The following is a 20,797-nucleotide window of genomic DNA, read 5'->3' on the forward strand; positions in this document are numbered from 1 at the left end:
CTAAAAGAAATCCAGGTTAGCAGGCAATATTAACCAGGTGAAATTGTGTCACTTCTCTTGCGTGTCAGGGTATATGAAACAGTTTGGGCCGCCTGGCTCATTGCGAACTAATTTGCCAGAATTTTACGTAATTATGACATAGCATTGAAGGTTGTGCAATATAACAAGAATATTTAGACTTAGGGATGCCACCCGTTAGATAAAATACCGAACGGTTCCGTATTTCACTGAAAGAATAAACGTAGGTATTCAAACCAGAGACCTTTCGGTTACTGGCCCAATGCTCCTAAATGCTTGGCTAGCTGCCGTATCTGACTCAGGGGGTTGAATACTTATCTAATCAAAATATTAGGGTTTTTATTTTTCAAATATTTTCTACAAAGGTTAAAATAGTTCTTCCACCTGTACATTTGAGTAGTTTGCTGACAATGAATGACAAATAAATCCATTCTAATCCCACTTTGTAAAAGGCTGTGAATAGTTTCTGAAGTCGCTGTATCTTCATTAAACAATGCCTTTGTATCTGCTTTTGAAAAAGGAGATGTCTCAGGCCCAGTGGTAGCCAAAATAGAAATGGGCAGATAGGATGGCATTTCATTGGTGTGTCTGACGTAGCTGTAGACATCAGAGAAGGCTGCGCTGAGACAGCACCTATCACTGACGAAAAGCACACATAACTCCTAGGTTATCTCCACTGCAGTCCTGGCAAACTAGGCATGGAAAACGTGACTTACATTGGCAGCATTCTAGTACTCTCCTTTAAAATAGTGTAAAAGCATTTAGTTATTGACTCAGAAAGGGACCTTTTCTTTCCCCTTGGCTTTTTTAGATAAGCCTTTCAAAGTAAAAAAAATATATATAAAAAATATTTTTAAAAGATCTATAGAATCACAGTTTACTGAACCGGCACTGTTCATTACTTGGTTGTCAAGTGACTGTAGCCTAGTGCATTCTTTAATTTCTGTCTATAGCTTTTTAAAATAACTAGGCCTGAATAAACTGAACTACTTACTGTCTACGGCAGGCTATATAGTGACAAAGTAAAACGTTTGCACAGTAAAACAAGAGAGGGGGTGGACTCTCAACAATGTTTCATACGTCACTGTTACAACGCAATTATGACTAATAATGTATTGCGAAGCGGATACTTACATAATCATTTGGTTACACAGTATAATCATATGAGAGCAGTGTATCGAAGACCTACCACCCACTAGACTAAATGTCGCCCTTTAAGAGCTATTATTAAATAATGTTCTTCAATAATCACGATGATTTTCACTACCATAGGGTGGGAAGTGAACTCCAGAGCCATTTCTCAATGGAGTCAGTCCCCCGACCATAGAAATATCATTAATAGAATGGGCTAGGAACCTCTAATCCTGGCAATTTGACAAGTAAACTCATGGGTACACATGCAATGGGTGCCTGGTATTGTGATGCAATAATTGACATGGTAACAGAATGTTCATTCAAATGATTCTAAATGTATTTTTCTTTAAGGTCAGTTGAGTTGCTTCAACAAATCACAGCACAAATGATTGATGGGCACACTTCCTGCTTTGCTCCAATGAGTACACACAAAATGGCTGTCAGTCAACCCTTATGCCATCACTGACTTGAATGGGGAGGGCCGTTCTATTCATTCTATTTCTGTGCTGACGCCGATGGAAAATAGTAAATTATGCATAGAAACCTTATTATAAGGTCATAATAGACTAATCACATACTAAACAATCCATTATGACACTTCTTTAACATTGCATTTAAACAATCTATTAATCTATTAGCATACATATGGCTATAGGCTACTTCTACAGTTTCAGAAGTTCTCTCATGACGTGGACAAGTCATCATCATCATATTCTAACACTTGTGCCCCTTGCATTTAATTTACATACCAATATTGTTTATTATGAAAATGTTTAAAATTGGATTAAGGTTTCCTTATTATTAGGCCAAACATACCTGAAAAGGCAGCATATTGTTGCTGTTGTCCATCCTTAAGGCGTTGTCCTCCATCCAAGATTTCTGGGTGAGGAGACCAGCTCTCGGGAATTTTGGGGGTGCTATAACGTTGCTAGAATAGGGCTTTTTCATCGGGGAGATGGGGTTCATGGAAGGAGGCACCCCTACACCGACCCCCACACCAACCCCGACTCCCACAGCTCTTCGCGGGTCCCTGCCTGCCTGGAGACCGCTCCATGGATTGGAGGCTGTGCTCCAAGTGGCATTTTGGTGATTATTCCAACCCGAAGATGAGGCAGGTGAAGAAGCCTTGCTATTCATGACAGACTGGTGACTGTAAGCGTTTCTCTGTGGAAAAGGACCGTGGTTGGGGCTAACAGGGGATCTCCGTTGCTGCGCTGGCTGGTGCTGGGCTTGCTGCTGTGGATGCTGAGACTGTGCCAAGCCAAGCTGAGGTGAGAAATTGCCTCCAAATACCGGATTTATGTGGTGGGGGAAGTTCTGGAAAAGCATTGTTCCGTTCACCGAGGGTATTCCTTGATTAAAATTGTCGTCCACGGTGTTCGTAGTTCCAGTAGACCAAGTGCTACCATATGATGGGGACAGGGTGCCACCGGTTTCCTGCGGCTGATGAAAACTCAAGCCTGGCAGGATCGGAGACTCCATCGGCACTTTCTCTTTGTTGAGAGCTGAAGCTGCTTGGTTGCTCACACTCGACGGGCTCTCATCTAATGTAGGGGGATCCGAAGGGGTCGGGGTGGAGGGAGGGTCTACTGCTGGATCTAGCTGCTGATGAGGTTGGGCTTTGTTTTTGTCCATCAGTAAATCATCCTGCATGGTTTGCTGAGCTGAAACGGGGAAAACAGATAAGTTATTTACTATTGAGAATGTCAGACTAGCCTCTCTGGGCTGTTGTGATATTTTAGAGAGGACTCCGTGGGGAATTTTTCTGCTGCTGGAGGCGAATTAGTGATCATCCATTTAGAAAAAAATCTAATACTGCTGGTGTATTATAATAAAGTGCACTTCAGCAAGAGATTAAATAGTTTCACCCTTTCTGACGCCAGAGATCCACTCAGATGTGTGCGGGAGAGACACGTGGAGGACACCGATATTCACCATGTCTTGTTTTCCTTTACCCAGAAATTCCAAACTGCAATGTGAGACTGATTATTTTTCCTGTTTATTTTTCTCCCTAGAACCAACCCCGAATTAATTTGCAAAAAAATACAGCTGCTGCATCCTTCAAGGTTAAAGAGACACACCACCTTGACCCACCCACTTCTTAGCTAAATTGACTTTTTTGTTTTGTTTGAGGTTTCCGTGACAATGATAGCTGCATAAGAGATGATGCACTTTTGTATGGCATTGGTCTAGTAGTAGGCAAGACATGAGCTACATGTTTAAGTGACTTCACAAAACAGCTTGCTACATAGGCTAACAAGCTTCACCCTAAAAGCATGAATGTTAGAGATTCCGATAAGAGGCAGCTTCAATTACTGCATTAAACTTGGTACATTTTTCTGTCACCTTTTTTATATGCAGATTTTCTGAGTAGGGTGTAAATGGGTGCTATAACAGAGACGCATATCTATGTTCACAAAAGCCTAGAGGAGCAGTGTCGCGCCTCTTCTTTCATGCCTGCCTGCATTGATCAAAATAATATTTATTACATTTGGTTAATTTCGTATTTTAAGGCTATCATAAACTCTTTATAAAAGTTTATTCTGGACGGCCGTTAGCATAATTAGACACAATTAGGCCCATCGCTGGTAATACATTTACTAATATTAAAATCATTCTGCTTGCAAGCGCACCTTTGAATGAGTCAGGATACTGCACGGTTTATTTTCCATTTGAATTATGAACCATTCAAGATAACTGGCCTAATAAAGCCACAGTGTGATATTTAGAAAGTATTCAGAATAGACTTAAACGACTCCCACACAGTAGCCAGCCAAATGTAGGTTGAGCACATCATTTTAATTCTCAGGTTTTTAGAATATCCTATTCCTAACAGGTGTGACGTAGACTTCTCGTAGAAAGTAAAATATTGCACAGCATTTTGTACAGTGCTTAATCCTTGTTTTCTCCTCGATGCATAAACGCTGCATGTTCATGGTCATCAAGTAACCAAATACGGGTGGAGTTAACCAGCCTAAAAGAAAAACAATGCACCAACTTCGACAAACAAAAAAATCGTATTTTCCTTTCGCGTTGGTTATACCAGACATGAGATACATTCACAAGCGGGCTATTAAAAATTCGTATCCGACCCACAATTGTACAGGTAACGTTATCACCAAACAAACACCGCAACAGCATGCACACCCGTGTCGGTTTTCTGTCTCACATGAAACTCAATTTACCTTTATCTTTCACCCTTTGGGACTCTGTAAATAACGCTATTTCTGTTTGCCTCGTCTGGGTTAAGATATGACAAATGAGTTACCCTTCGTGCGGAGGTAGTCAGCAGTTGCTTCAACAGCTGATCGACTGCGGCGCATGGATGAGGAGGCTTCAGGGAAATGTAGTTTATTAGTGTAACTTGTCCGGAATGCAAAGTTTGGTCGAAAAAAAATACTATTGTTTTGGTCAGCTTTTGTTTTGAATGTAGGCCCATGCATTTTTGCATTAAATCAGGCTAGCATTTAAATATGACTTTTATTGACTGTCATCGTTAACCCATTCATAGCCGGTAAATAGGGTTAGTGTTCCCAAGGCCATATCTCAATGTTTACAGCGCTTGTTTAGGAAGCGGCGGCAGCCTGTGCTAAGTAGCTATCTAGCGTGCTACAAACACCTGTGTGTAAGCGTAAGTGGGGAGAAAATGTAGTTCATTGACTTGAGGCAAACACAGCATATGGAACTGTGCAAATCTGCCACAGTAAGTGCATCTGTTTTATTTTAAAGATTATTCATCGCTGATATGAAAGATAAGGGACATACGTTTCAAACCATTTAGCAAGCAATAGTTGACGTTTCTAAAACCAGTAAAACACAGCGTCAGAATTGTAGTTCATATACAGCCGTGGCCGAAGCTAATTGCTTGAAAACCCTAGAGGGAGGTTTTCGTGAGCTAGATGTAACTTGGGGATAGTAATGGCGAATGTGATGCTCCATTAGCCGTTTAAGAAATAAGGCCCGAGGAGACGTGGTATATGGCCAATATACCACGGCTAGGGGCTGTTCTTATGCACGACCCAACGCGAAGTGCCTGGACACAGCCCTTAGCCGTGGTATATTGCTCATATCACAAACCCCCGAGGTGCCTTATTGCTATTATAAACTGGTTACCAATGTAATTAGAGCAGTAAAAAATAAATGTCATACGTGGTATATGGTCTGATATACCACGGGTGTCAGCCAATCAGCATTCAGGGCTCGAACCACCCAGTTTAATACCTCAATTCCTGATTTGGAATACAACCAGTGTCTTCTAAACGTTCATGTCTAGTTGCGAGGTGTCATTTAAATTTAGAAAATGCTACTTTAAAAATGAGATCATTTTTTTTTGCTCCATTAAGTAATCCAGCAATGACATGCAGCACTTTGGGGTGGACACCTACCTGTCTCAATTAATGAGAATCTTTGAAATAGATAAAATGGCAATGTACACATTGTTTGATTATTTCATGGAACAAAACATTTAACTGAGCATTTTCTAAATTCAAACAAAACCCCTGCAACTATAGACATGGAAGTAGAAGACATTGTTTGTCTTCCAAGTAGGAAATTGAGGTAGTATTGACAAGTTAAAGTTGGTAAAAAAAAACATATGTGCTGAACCAAATGGGAAATCTAATAACGTTTATCAGCCAGCTGGAATAGAGTAGTCTGACTAGGCGATATTTTAATAGCTACATTAGACGAGGCTTCTTTTCTTCACCTTCCACAGACCCATGTAATTAGGGGGGGGGTATCCCAGATCACATTTGCACAATATCTTCCATGACTGCTAAAACTGTTGCAACATTTTGCAGTCATTTTAACCAAGCACATTTTGAGAATAAAGATACAACTGAGCCATTAAATGAGATGCACTCATATGCACTGCCCGAAGCGTGTGGCGTAATAACGCTATACAGAGCGCTATAATAAATGCAACCTACCGCAATACGAAGTATTCTGTAGCCATATGTGTATCTTCATGATGCTCGTCTTCCCAAGTAGGCTTGGTGCCTCTTAGGTAGGTCCGCCTGCACAAGTTAGAGCATTAATTAATTAGATATTTATTTGGCAACATGAAGGAGTAAAACTCGGGTCGGACTACATATCCCAAGCATCCTGTAACTGTGATTTCTCAGCCTCTGACGGGCTTGTTATTGTTGGTGACGTAATACGCACCAGGAGTTCCCGTGCGTTACCTCATAGAGAGAGCCCGTCAATTGAGTCAAGCGGTCGCGCCGAAGCGTTAAAAATGTGTTTTTAGCAAACTATTAAACTTAAACCGTAGATGAAGCATCGAGTTGTAAAATCATTAGTTATGACTGCAAAGGAACTGGTTTATAGTTCAAGTTTTAGCTAGTTCATTTCGGTTAGACAAGTTAGCCGGCTAGCTAACGTTAACCTCTTCGACTTCGTGCCAACAGAAAAAGCCTCGCCGCTTTCAACAAGGCCAAACTACCTAACCTGCATATGTAATTAATACACTCAACACGTTTGAGTGTACTGTTGTTTTACTTTTATTGGCCACATGTCGGAAGATAGCGCATTGGTAATGCAACAGAATTTGGACAGGTGAGTTGAGTTTACCGTTAGCTAGCTACATAACCAGTAGCGAAGCTAGCTATTGTAACGTTAGTTGGCTAGCTAGGTGGACCTTGGATTCATGGTTAATAACTTGACTAATTCTTACCTTGTGGCAAGTATTGTAGTTCAGCTAGTCATATGTTGCACGCTATAGTCATTGTTTCATGCATCTTGGTAACTAAAACCATGTGTGTGGATCAGTGGGCTGGACCATCATCAGATGTGAGCTGGGGGGGGGGGGATCACGCGAGTTATCTGGCTGAGGATGGCCATATCATCACGCAACCTCTCTTGTTTTGGCCGTTGATTGACTACTCAGGGGACTGATTGGGATTTTGTAGTGTCAAGGTGGTGGAAAACAAACACAAATGAATTGCCTGTTCAAATGTAGCCTTTCATTAAGGTGTGGTTGACCTGTATTACTGCTTTGCCCTTCACACTAGTCAGGGATTGCCAGGGCCGCCGCCCAGACCTGGGTATGCTCCAGTCCTGAGTCTGATAACAAGATGCACATTTATTTTGCATGTGCAATGTCCATGTGCAATTACCAGAGGTAAACCAGTTAAAATCTGAAGTTTACCATAATGGCTGGTCTACTACAATATCACTAAACCCAATGTGAAACACTAATGGAAATGCTGTTTTAAATTAGATTGTGCTTTTACATTCAATATGAACTGGGGTATTTGTATTTATTATGGATCCCAAGGCAGCAGCTACTCTTCATGGGGTCCAGCTAAATTAAGGCAGTTATACATTTAAAAAACATTACAATACATTCATAACAGATTTCACAACATATTAACTGTGTTCCCTCAGGCCCCTACTCTATACCACATATCTATAACACAAAATGCATGTGTGTATATTGTGTCTGTTTGTGTTGCTTCGTGGTCCCCACTGTTCCATAAGGTTTATTTGTATCTATTTTTGGCCACTGCCACGTGACTCGCTGTCTGAAGAAGCTAACCATTTTCGTGAATGGGGTGGTGTACTTAATCAACTGACCACCGAGTGTAGATGGGCCTAACCTTACAAACATTTTGATCTGGTATGTCAAGTTAACAAAACTGTTCTATACTCTGCTCCGCCTAAACAGGTGGGTTAGGCCTAGATTTGAAAAATTTCATCTAATAGGCCTGTGTAGGCTTAAGTCTAAGTTAATTTAATTTTGCCGTACTGGCCATTGTTTGTCAATGCTGTGACTAATCATTCTCACCTCAGAGGCCATGGCAACAAGCTTGCTTGACCTTCAGAGAGAATCTGGTATTCACTATGAGTTAGTTATCAATCTTCGTAGCACCATGATGACTATGGACCTATCTGTAGCAGCCAGCTACTCTTGTACTTTAGGCCTACAGTACATGCCAATCAATACTCCGTTGTTGTCTTTGATCAACTTTCCTTCAGTTGGGAAAAAAAAGGCCTAGAACGTAGATTACTTTCCATAGAGGTTTTAGGCTAAACCTTGCAATCGAAGCTCATCTAAAATTTAGAGACCTGTGATGAATGCTGTGACTATGGATTGTGGTGGTGATCCAGAGGGAGTTATTGATTTGCTCTGGTTGTAGAGCAGGCCTGTTGTCTGTCTCCTGACCTTGTCAGTGTTTTATTTTCCGCTGTGGGCTGTATTTGCCAGAATGTCCCTGCTTGTGTACCATAAAGCAAATTCGGTAACGGCTTTGGGCACGCAAGTGAAACGCACGGGTGAGCTGTTTTCCGTTTAAAAAAAATATCAGAATTTGTAGCCCTGTACATAATTTGATCTTTTGGAATGTGAAAACATGTTCTTTTTTTAGATGACAGGCCTAACTATTGTGCAGTGGAAGGAAGCCTCTGCGATTGCTAAATGTGTAACAGCTCTGCATGCCGTTGCCATGCCAGGGCTCTACACTGACATTTGTTACAAGGAGTTGTTCACTTGTTCTCAAGAAGAAAAATAAATGCATACAAAGAAATATATTTGAGAAATTAATGTTAAGAATTGCCAGCTAGAAGCACTATAATTTTTTATTTTTAAGATTGATCCTAACCTAGATTGGGTCTTACCTTATATGAACCCTCTGTACTTTTCAGGCTTTTATCCTGAAGAATCTCTCCCTTTCTATGCTACCAAGTGTTTGCGTACTACTGGTAAAGTAACCACAAATATTATGATAAATATAATCTATGGTTGTTAGTTAGCTAGCTAATGCTGTGTAACATGCCTGAGCAAGGTTAGCGGCTTGCAAGTAATTTTAGAACGGCCTGCGACATGGTTTATGAGTATAAAATGCGGTCCTGCCAAACTGCGATAGAAAGAAAAACACGTTGCACCGGTATTATGGGTCAACATTTGGTCGGTTTGGGCTAGAAGCGAGCTGTTACTGGGCTCTACGGTGTGACCATTTTACTTGCATATGCACCTAAATATTTTTCTGTGCCACCTGACATTTTGTATTTAGGAGCACCAGTGTGCTCTAGAAAAATTAAGGATTTTGGCTTTATCTCATTTTTCATTGTGCGCCTAACATGCTCTTTGTAAAAAAAATAATTAAAAAAATACATTTTTAAAAGTCAGTGTAGAGCCCTGTGTTCTCTCTGTAGTAATGATGCAAGCATGATGGCCATGAATCTGCGGCCGGTGTATTCTCTATGGCAGTCAGAGGTGCACTGGTGCTACCAAATTAAAATTCCATGCAAAATATTTGGGGGCATATGCTCAGAGCAAAGGCATTAACCCTGAGTTTGACGAAACCGATGGCAGGAAGATGTATGTCACGTTCCCCTCTTTTTAGGCGGTTGTGTTTGTTGCTCTATCAGTGACAAACACAGGGCTCCACGTGTTTTTGTCTGGGCCTGCCACTAGCAGCAGGTTCCCCCTGCAATGCAGTGTTTCACGAACGGAGGAGGGAGACACTCGCACACACAACCTCCATGATTCTCTACCCTTTTATTTTGGTTGGGCATTAGCCAATACTACGTTATCGTTTTCCGTTTCCATCTTTGTTTTTCTGTAATTATGTCATACAATTCATATATTTTCGACACTGGACAGCAAAATGTGATTTTGATATTCTGAAGCAGGGGTTCTTTAAACTTTTTCAGCCTGGGGCCCAAATGAGAAATTCTGTGTTATCATGGGACCCAAGCTTATGAAGATATGCAACTATGTGTAAATATTGGTACATTTCATTACCCTTATGCCTAAAACAAATGCAATATAGACAAAAACAAATACCCATATAATTAGCTATTCATGTTTATTTTCTCCATTCTCAGTTTTAAAATACAGTAACTATTTGTTTATTCTGAACTGGAATAAACGGATCAAATCACACCGGTTGAAGTTTTCAACAAGCATGTCTATTCTGGACTCAGGTTTTGATAGTGCAACATGGAGGTCATGCTCAGCGTTGAGTCTGTTTCTGTACTTTAAAAAAAAAAAAGTGTGTCAGAGATAAGAATCCTGACTCGCATAGGTATGTGGTGCCGGACTGGATCAGAACATCGACTACTTTCTCAGTCAGGCAGGATACCACTTCCTGCTATAGATTACCAACCCAGCACTTTGTGTGTTTGCCTCTAAAAGCATCTTACTTAAATCAGTTTATTCTAGTTCAGAATAAAAAAAATACTTGTATTTCAACAGCAACAGTTGCAATTTAGATTTGTTTACAACATTTCTTCAGTAGGATGTACAGTAGGCCTGATCATTTTGTCTTCATCTGTATTTACTGTTACTATACGGTTATCAGTAGCTTGCTTTGGCCAACGTTACTATAGCTATTAGCTGTATACAATGCTAGGGGATTGTTTGAAAGAGAAACTCACATCTATGAGAGAGAGTACTCCTTTATTTCTGCTTATTGTTATAAAATGACAACAATGCCTTGCTAGCTGACTGACTTTTCCACTGTCGGCGCACTGTTTCCTGAAGCATTCTTCCCTGTTCTGAAGGAACTCCCTGTGTTTACCCTCATGCTGTGGATGTTTGGACAGGACGTGTCGTTTTATTAATTTGTTTGTTTTGAAAGACTTATTACTAAGCACTTCCCTGCACAAAACACATTGTGGGCGCTCCTCGTTATTTCTCAAAGTTGGTATGAAACCAAGAGAGAAACTCAAAGGTGTATTTGCGTTTCATGACGATGGAGCTCAGTCAGAACTTGCTAGCTTGAGTCATTTGATGACAGTGGTGAGTGCTGGCGAGTGGGAATGACAAGTCAGTGGCTGACAGCGCATCATCTGCTGCTGAACGACAGCGCTGCAGCGTGTGGGTGGCGGAGTGATCTTGAAGAAAACGTCAGAAAAAAAGTTATTGGTTAACGGCGAAGCACACGGGCATCTCCCACTTGCGCAGCTGCCAAACTGAGCAGAGACCGCTGCTAAGCACAGAGTGCACTGAACAGTGAACGCAGTTATACTTTGCCAAATCAATTTCAGTAATCAATTATATAATTATACATTTACTCTGACACATTGCGACCCACCATTAACGGGTCCACGACCCACTCCTTTAAGAAAGAATGTTCTAAAGTCTTGGCTGTTGGTTGTTGTGACTCCTGTTTGAGGTTGGAATGATGGGGTTTGGGGGGTCGTGAAATATGAGCTGTGGCTAGTCTTGTGGCTTTCCCTGGGGAGGCGAGCGTTGAAGGCATACTCATAGGTTTGGGTTAACTGGCTCCGACCCCTGAGCCAAACCGTAAAATATAGACTCCTGCGGATTCACAGTGTAACTTAGGCCAGTCTGACTGGAAACAGATGCCAAATAGCATGTCCCAGCCTGACATTTTCCCTGCTGTTCGATGCAGGTGGCAACAATACACAAGGGTCATGGCGTATGCGCTTGATTGAGTAGAGGTAGGCTACACAATGTTGTTATGGAGTTAGGTTAGTAGTAGAAGACAAGTGTTTTGATCTGTTAGATTGGAGTTGGCCCAACTAAGGATTTGTTTGGAGTTGCGGTAGGCTAGATGTTACTTGTTTGTTGTGGAGTAGAGGTAGCCCAAGCATGTTTGGTGTGTAGAATATATTAGATGCAGACTGAGTCTATTTGTTATGGGGTGGAGGCACTAAGGCTGTCAGACATGCGGAAGCCCCCGGACCTTAACCTTCATTGAAGACCTTTTGTGGGCCAGGATCCGGTCGCCTGCCTTTGTGCTAACGGAACCTCCAGTTTACCCACAGTCACGTGACCGCCGCTGAGTGAAAGGAGCCTTTGTTTGAGTGGCTCTGGCCCTTCTTAAAAAACAGAAGCATGACTCGTGAGATGATGAGGTAAAACTAATCGTACCATCACCCTCGTCTTTGTACCGGACTGTGATTCACTCCGTCGTGCACCCCATCTCTCAATCAAGTGTGCCTTTTCACTCCATCTTTACCCTGTTTTGAGAAATGGTGCAAAACAAAATGATTGAAGGTTAACTTAAATCATGGGAGTTGTTGCTGCGTTTTTGTTATTTTCCAGAGCCAGGTTCTCTTCCTGCTGGTTGTACACAAACACAATTGTCCAATAGTGCTTAGGTTGCTGTGTCGCAGTAGCAACATTCTTTCAGCCCTAGCAAGGAGTGTTGGGCTTGGAGTGATTAAATACTGTCCACTACTCGTCACATCCCAAATCTCACACAGACGCGTGACATGACTTTAATGGCCCTGTTACCACAGTAACCTCTGGCCCTTGAAGGTGCAGCTGAACATTCAGTTTCATCTGATATTTTGGTTAAAAGGCTACGGTCACAAATGTTTTTATTGAGCAATATACCACATTACTTCTAAATATAGGTGTTGTATGAATGTTACAGGCAGGGTCCTGAATGTTCTTCAGCTGGTGAACCTCATCTTGTGTAGGGCAATGGCAGCCGGTCTGGCAGTATGACCTTGACCTTGGACTCATAGACTGCACTTTGACTCTTGCCAGCCCCGTGCTGTCTTTTCCTCTTCTCAGTCTGATGTTGAGCTTGTTCCCTGCTGAAAGCTTTCATCCAATGGGTCTATAGGATCAGTACTAGTAAAGCTTGTTTCAAGGTCAGCATCGGCAGTATTAGTCTGTAGGACAAACACTAACCAGTCAGGGATTAGCCACATTTGACCACATTTGACTACTTTGTCTCCAAGACACGCAAGGTACTATATCTACCCACCCCCTCGTGTCAAGAGCTCATGCATACTAACCTTCACACACAATACCCACCCCCAACATACCAGTCAGTTACCAACACCACCCCCTCCAATTTAGACTTCTAGCTTTGCATAAACGATCAACTAAGGCTCCATAATATAGAGAACTACATTAAAGTGATAAACACACCAACTATGACAGGAAGTAAATACAATATAGCAAGTAAAACACTGGAATGGTTGATTTGCAGTGGAAGAATGTGCAAAGTAGACAAATAATGGGGCGCAAAGGAGCAAAATAAATACAGTAGGGAAAGAGGTAGTTGTTTGGGCTAAATTATAGATGGGCTATGTACAGGTGCAGTAATCTGTGAGCTGCTCTGACAGCTGGTGCTTAAAGCTAGTGAGGGAGATAAGAGTTTCCAGCTTCAGAGATTTTTGTAGATCGTTCCAGTCATTGGCAGCAGAGAACTGGAAGGAGAGGCGGCCAAAGGAAGAATTGGTTTTGGGGGTGATCGGTGAGATATACCTGCTGGAGCACGTGCTACAGGTGGGTGCTGCTATGGTGACCAGCGGGCTGAGATAAGGGTGGACTTTACCTAGCAGGGTCTTGTAGATGACCTGGAGCCAGTGGGTTTGGCGACGAGTATGAAGCGAGGGCCAGCCAACGAGAGCGTACAGGTCGCAGTGGTGGGTAGTATATGGGGCTTTGGTGACAAAAATGATGGCACTGTGATAAGACTGCATCCAATTTATTGAGTAGGGTATTGGAGGCTATTTTCTAAATGACATCGCCGAAGTCGAGGATTGGTAGGATGGTCCGTTTTACAAGGGTGTGTTTGGCAGCATGAGTGAAGGATGCTTTGTTGCGAAATAGGAAGCCAATTCTAGATTTAACTTTGGATTGGAGATGATTTAATGTGAGTCTAGATGGAGAGTTTACAGTCTAACCAGACACCTAGGTATTTGTAGTTGTCCACATATTCTAAATCGGAGCTGTCCAGAGTAGTGATGTTGGGTAGGTGCAGGCAGCGATCGGTTGAAGAGCATGCATTTAGTTTTACTTGTATCAAGAGCAATTGGAGGCCACGGAAGGAGAGTTGTATGGCATTGAAGCTTGCCTGGAGGGTTGTTAACACAGTGTCCAAAGAAGGGCCAGAAGTATACAGAATGGTGTCATCTGTGTAGAGGTGGATCAGAGACTCACCAGCAGCAAGAGCAACATCATTGATGTAATACAGAGAAGAGTCGGTCCAAGAATTGAACCCTGTGGCACCCACATAGACTGCCAGAGGCCCGGACAACAGGCCCTCTGATTTGACACACTGAATTCTATCAGAGAAGTAGTTTGTGAACCAGGCGAGGCAATCATTTGAGAAACCAAGGCTGTCAAGTCTGCCGATGAGGATGTGGTGATTGACAGAGTCAAAAGCCTTGGCCAGCTCAATGAATACAGCTGCACGGTATTGTTTCTTATCGATGGCGGTTAAGATATTGTTTAGGACCTTGAGCGTGGCGTGAATAGATAGCAACTGGCTAATTACATTGATTTGCTTTAGAATGTCTAGCCAGTGTATTATGAAAGCTAGCTAGATTTTGGTTTAGATAAACAAATGTAGTTCCTTAGCTAATGATCTACATTACCGATGCTTGACTTCTTAGTAAGGTAACCGATTAAGTGTTACCCCAGCAGCCTGTGCTTGCTTGTAGTTTGCACATCCAGGTGCTGAGCACCATACCATAACTAAACCTTTCGACATAAAAATAAATTGTTTTCGCAAGCTGATGTTCTTTGAATGAGTGGGTGGTCCAGTGAGTAACGTTAGCTACCTTTTGACACCTATTCTCAACAGCATCCACCTCGACAGGGGCGGTACTATGTCCTGAAATGCCTATGGATTCTGGATATTATGGTTAGCTCACAACCGGGAATTGTAGATGAACAGTTTCTACCGGCGAGATGCAGCATTGCTCGTATTTACATGTAGTGAGGAAATTCTAGTTTTTTGTGACATGTTAATAACATATTAACGTCAGTCTTGAATTTGGCCTTTACTACTATAGCCCATAGAAACATATTAAATAACGATCATAAATGGCAAAACAGTCAAAAAATAAATCATAAGGAATAAGGTTTTGAAGTGTCTGTCCTATAGGAGATATAAGCAATGATAGGGCATATTTTAGTGTTTAGTACACACAATAAGACTCATTTTTTTGGGCACAAAACTATCACCATACCTCCTGCAAAAAAAGCTTCTCTCAAATTTTGTGCACACATTTGTTCACATCCTTGTAAGTGAGCATTAATCCATTTCCAAGATAATCCAGCCACCTGACAGGTGTAGCATATCAAGAAGCTAATTCATCAGCATTTTCACTACACAGGTACACCTTGTGCTGGGGACAATAAAATGCAGTTTTTTTTTTAAATGCCGTTTTGTGGGGGGAAACTCATTCTGATCGGCTGAGCTTAGCTGCCAAGTGGGTTGGCCAATGCCTTCCAAGGCCCACCTATGGTTGCACCCCTGCCCAGTCATGTGAAATAGATTAGGGTCTAATGAATTTATTTCAATTTCCTGATATCTTTGTATGAACTGTAACTCAGTAAAATCTTTTGAAATTGTTGCATGTCACATTCATATTTTTGTTCAGTATAGTTTGTCCCACAAATGGTTCAGATGCTAAAGACAGAAGTTGGCACATCTGCAGTACCAACTACAGAAGAGTCTCGTGGGTGTTGTAGAGACTTTTGTCTCATGGTCTGACAAACACCTAACTGGGCCACCTTCCACTGCAGATGCAGATGGTCGATGCTGTGGATTGAGACACAGCCTATGAAAAATGATATCTCTAGTTTAAATTGACAGATTTCTATGGGGATTTAAAAACTTAGATGGACGCACAGGTTAATGGACATATACAGTGAAAGAGCAGCGATGACATTATTTGACAAGTGTGGTCTAATTCAAACCAGTCTCTTCTTTCAAGCCTTTGTTGGTTATTGGTTCGCAGGCCTAATTGCTTTTGAGTTGAGACCTGACTGAAGTTTTTGGTCAGTGCCAATGTTTTTTTTTGAATGTTTAGGCTGTAAAATTGGGCATCGGGACTGTGTTTTGTAGTGTTTGTCTTGTCGTATGTTCTGGGGGAGCACCCACGCTTGCCTTTGTTCCCCACGGCTGTGCTCCTGTGGAGACATCTGTCTACCCTTCCAATCAGCTTCCCGTCCTCCCGTTTCATCCCTCTGTCTCTCTCTGCTGCTTCTCAGCTCAGGTTCTACTAATCTCTTTCCTCTGGGCCTTTGTTTTCCCTGGCCAGGCTCATAGTCAGGCTCATAGTCACAACGATATGCTCATGTAGTCAAAAACTAGGTTGATTTTTATAACCGAAAATGGCTACTCTGTGACTGGATGCTCTGTGAATCTGGATTAGGAATAACCTCCCCTGGGTGGGATATTTTTTGACCTCTCCTGATTTTAGGGTAGGAACCCAGCTACAAACGGGCATTTGACCCATTATATCCACCGTAGCTAACTGTACTGTAACCGTAGGCACAGGTAATACAAGAGGACTTGTGGACATCCCAGCAGCGTGTTGTTTCACATTGTGGAGAGGAAATGAGTGGATAGAGTCATAGTGGGAGGATGGATGAGGTTCATTTGAGGATGGTAGAGCAGAGGAAGAAGGGTTAAGATCAGACTCTGTTTCGCCACGTGGCCCCTGTTCCTCCGCAGGCCCACGTTACCCAAGCACCCGACCCCTAGGCTCCACTGAGCTCTCCCTCATGTTTTGTTCACCCCCTGGAGGATGGAAAATCAGCCAAGTATTTACCTAGTTACCTGAGCAAGCGACCGAGATAGGCCCCCCCTGCAGCCTGGTAACAGAGCACACCCTGGGCTGGAGGATTATGACCGATAGCCAAAGATTTGCTATCCATTATTCAAGCCTAGTAGCAGGCAGGTTTAATTATATATTATTATGGTGGTATTATGGGATTTTGCCATGTTAGACGAGGGCCTGAAAATCTGTCCGTCACCAACTGTTTGAACAGCATGCTAGCCTTTCCACTTTGTTCAGGGTTTGAAATCAAGTGGCCTAGCTTATTTCTCAGCATGAGAACGAGTTGCTAATTTCTTATATAATTGTTTTATGCTTATTGCACATTTTATAAACCAGGCTATTGCAGACTAAAAAGGGAAGCACAGCCGCGAGCTGCCCAGTGACACGAGCCTAGCAGACGAGCTAAATTACTTCTATGCTCGCTTCGAGACGACTAACACTGAAGCATGCATGAGTGCATCAGCTGTTCCGGACGACTGCGTGATCACACTCTACACTCTTGTTGACCGGTTTAAAGGTCTTACAAGGCTGCGGGGCCAGGCGGATTACCAGGACATGTACTCAATGCATGCGCTGTCCAACTGGCAAGTGACTTTACTGACATTTACAACCTTTTCCTGACTGAGTCTGTAATATCAACATGTTTCAAGCAGACCACCATAGTTCCTGTGCCCAAGAACACTAAGGTAGCATGCCTAAATGACTACCAACCCGTAGCACTCACATCTATAGCCATGAAGTGCTTTGAAAGGCTCGTTGTGGGCTGCCCCCAGGTGGTAAGGGTAGATATCAACACATCTGCCACGCTGATCCTCAATGCGGAGGCCCCTCAGGGGTGTGTGCTCAGTCCCCTCCTGTACTCCCGGTTTACTCAGGACTACACGGCCAGGCACAACTCCAACACCACCATTAAGTTTGTTGATGACAGAACTAGAGAGTGACCGATTAATCGGCATGGCCGATTTAATTAGGGCCGATTTTGAAGTTTTCTAACAATCGGTAATCTGCATTTTTGGATGCTGATTATGGCAATCCACGAGGAGACTTCATGGCAGGCTGACTACCTGTTACATGAGTGCATCAAGGAGCCAAGGAAAGTTGCTAGCTAGCATTAAACTTATCTTGTAAAAAAAACAATCAATCTTAACATAGTCACTAGTTAACTACACACAGTTGATGATATTACTAGTTTAACTAGCTTATCCTGCGTTGAATAAAATCAATGCGGTGCATGTTAATTTATCATTGAATCACAGTCTACTTCGCCAAACGGGTGATTTATCAAGCGCATTCGCGAAAAAAGCACTGTCGTTGCACCAATGAACCTAACCATAACATCAATGCCTTTCTTAAAATCAATAAAGTATATATATTTTTAAACTACATATTTAGTTTAAATAAATTAATGTTAGCAGGCAATATTAACTAGGGAAATTGTGTCGCTTCTCTTGCGTTCGGTGCAAGCAGAGTCGGGGTAAATGCAGCAGTTTGGGCCGGCTGGCTCGTTGCGAACTGTGTGAAGACCATTTCTTCCTAACAAAGACCCTAATTAATTTGCCAGAATTTTACATAATAATGACATAACATTAAAGGTTGTGCAATGTAACAGCAATATTTACACTTATGGTTGCCACCCATTCGATAAAATACGGAACGGTTCTGTATTTCACTGAAAGAATAAATGTGTGATAGTTTATGGATTTGACCATATTAATGGCCAAAGGCTCGTGTTTCTGTGTGTTTATTATAATTAATTACATGATTTGATAGAGAAGTCTGAATGAGTGGTGGTAGGCAACAGCAGACTCGTAAGCATACATTCCAACAGCACTTTCCTGCGTTTGCCAGCAGCTCTTCGCAATGCTTGAAGCACAGCGCTGTTTATGACTTCAAGCCTATCAACTCCCGAGAATAGGCTGGCAATACTAAAGTGCCTATAAGAACATCCAATAGTCTTAAGGTATATGAAATACAAATGGTATAGAGAGAAATGGTCCTATAATTCCTATAATAACTACAACCTAAAACTTCTTAGCTGGGAATATTGAAGACTCATGTTAAAAGGAACCACCAGCTTTCATATTTTCTCATGTTCTGAGCAAGGAACTTTAAATGTTAGCTTTTTTACATGCCACATATTGCTCTTTTACTTTCTTCTCCAACACTGTGATTTTGCAATATTTAAACCAAATTGAGCATGTTTCATTATTTATTTGAGACTAAATTGATTGAATTGACACGTTGAGTATTGCTCTCTCTACCATTTGTATTTCATATACCTTTGACTAATGGATGTTCTTATTGCCAGCCTAATCTCGGGAGTTGATCTTGAAGTCATAAACAGCGCTGTGCATATTCTACATTGTAGAAAATAGTAAAAATTCAAAACCCTGGAATGAGTAGGTGTGCCCAAGCTTTTGACTTGAAAATGTGATCATTCTAGATTATTTTTTTATTCACAAATGCGGGTGAAATGCTCCCACTGTGGATCCCTGACCACCTGCCAACGTGGCTAATGAAATAGACACATAACTCGCCTATGCCAATATCTATCCGTATTTGGCCGGTGGCGGGGTGTTAATTTTAGGCCCTGTTGGTGATTGAGTTGGAGACGTGCGTGGCCTTGCAGTTATGGGTGAACATGGAGTACAGGAGGGGGTTGAGAATGCCACTCTGTGCTGTCCCTCTGTTAAGTATCAACATGGCAGAGGTGTTGTTGCCTACTTTCACCACTTGGGGATGGTCTGTCAGGACTTCTGGACCCAGTTTCTACTGAATCTATTGGAAGCCAAACGGGAGGTGAGGGAGATGAAGAATTTAATGAGTTTTTGGTGGCGAGGGAGACTAAATGAGTTAATGTTTTTTTGTGACCATCAGCTTTGAAATCATCATTTTGCATTATGGTTTGCATATTATCATAAAGTACTAGGGTAGAGAATTAACCTGTCAGCTAGTAAATATCGTCTTGCATTGTAAAAGTGTTCTAGCCTGTAAGGACATTGTTTTGCGAACCGTAATGAAGTTTAAACATATCTACATGCTGTGCTGCATTATTCAAGAGTGTTAATTTCTGTGCAGCGTGAATGGGGAGCTAACAATGCAGCCCAGACAACTCTAGCAATGAATGAATGAATGAGCAGTGGAGCAGGCACTTTGCTTTACATGCTATAAAGGGGTGCTCTGATAGACTTGATCCTCTCAATCACGTGAGTCACATTTGACAGTAGTACCTAAAGTGTACTTTTTAAAAATGTATATGAAAAAAAAAATAGGTTTTGGTATACTGTGCAACACTAGTTGGAGGCTCACAGGTTGCTAAATGCCCATTATGACCTACTCCCTGGCTGAGCTGAATACAAGGATAAGGTGGAGATGTCCTATTTAAATTATGGCTTGGCTCCAGATCAGAACACAGCTTTCTGAATGTCACGGAGGAGGGAGATGATGATGCTCCGTCTCCTTGCTCTGACTCCACCCTCTGCTTCTGCTGACTAGAACACAGGTGTTAGAATATTGCTCTACAAGACCTCTGGCATATGTGGAATGCAGTGGAGGCTATCAAGCATGGAGCTATAGTGCATTCGGAAAGTATTCGGACCCCTTGACTTTTTCCACATTTTTTTTTATGTTACAGCATTATTCATCAGTAGATTAAATAGATTTTTTCCTCTTCATCAATCTACACACTACCCCATAATAAAGGAAAAACAGGTTTTTTGATATTTTTTGTGTGCAAATTTCTAAAAAATAAAACATACTTTATTTACGTACGTATTCAGACCCTTTACAATGAGATGTGAAATTGAGCTCAGGTGCATCCTGTTTCTATTGATCATCCTTGAGATGTTTCTACAACTTGGATTGGAGTCCACCTGTGGTAAATTCAATTGATTGGACATGATTTGGAAAGGCCCACACCTATATAAGGTCCCACAGTTGACAGTATATGTCAGAGCAAAACCAAGCCATGAGGTTGAAGAAATTGTCCATTGAGCTCCAGGACAGGATTGTGTCGAGGCACAGATCTGGGGAAGGTTACCAAAATATTTCTGCAGCATTGAAGGTCTGCAAGAACACAGTGGCCTCCATCATTCTTAAATGGAAGAAGTTTTGAATCACCAAGACTCTTCCTAGAGCT

General features: G+C 41.9%; 2 protein-coding genes across 5 annotated transcripts in view; one reads left to right on the top strand and one right to left on the bottom strand.

Annotated features, from left to right (window-relative positions):
• LOC115135277 (cytoplasmic polyadenylation element-binding protein 3-like) overlaps positions 1–4,467 on the bottom strand; it is a 60,277-nt gene extending 55,810 nt beyond the window's left edge. For both annotated transcript variants that reach the window (XM_065023294.1, XM_029669783.2), the window contains exons 1-2: positions 4,338–4,467; positions 1,969–2,816 (exon numbers count right to left, since the gene is read on the bottom strand). In XM_065023294.1, the coding sequence (XP_064879366.1) occupies positions 1,969–2,805 (837 nt within the window). In that variant the 5' untranslated portion in view covers positions 2,806–2,816; positions 4,338–4,467. The remainder of the gene's footprint in view (positions 1–1,968; positions 2,817–4,337) is intronic.
• Positions 4,468–6,314: 1,847 nt separating this feature from the next.
• LOC115135278 (E3 ubiquitin-protein ligase MARCHF5) overlaps positions 6,315–20,797 on the top strand; it is a 44,817-nt gene continuing 30,334 nt past the window's right edge. For 2 of the 3 annotated variants that reach the window (XM_029669784.2, XM_029669785.2), the window contains exon 1: positions 6,315–6,708. In XM_029669784.2, coding sequence (XP_029525644.2) covers positions 6,665–6,708 — 44 coding nt within the window. In that variant the 5' untranslated portion in view covers positions 6,315–6,664. The remainder of the gene's footprint in view (positions 6,709–20,797) is intronic. The other variant, XM_065023295.1, reaches the window with a different exon arrangement.

This window comes from Oncorhynchus nerka, linkage group LG10, assembly GCF_034236695.1.
Source record: "Oncorhynchus nerka isolate Pitt River linkage group LG10, Oner_Uvic_2.0, whole genome shotgun sequence".
Taxonomy (NCBI): domain Eukaryota; kingdom Metazoa; phylum Chordata; class Actinopteri; order Salmoniformes; family Salmonidae; genus Oncorhynchus; species Oncorhynchus nerka.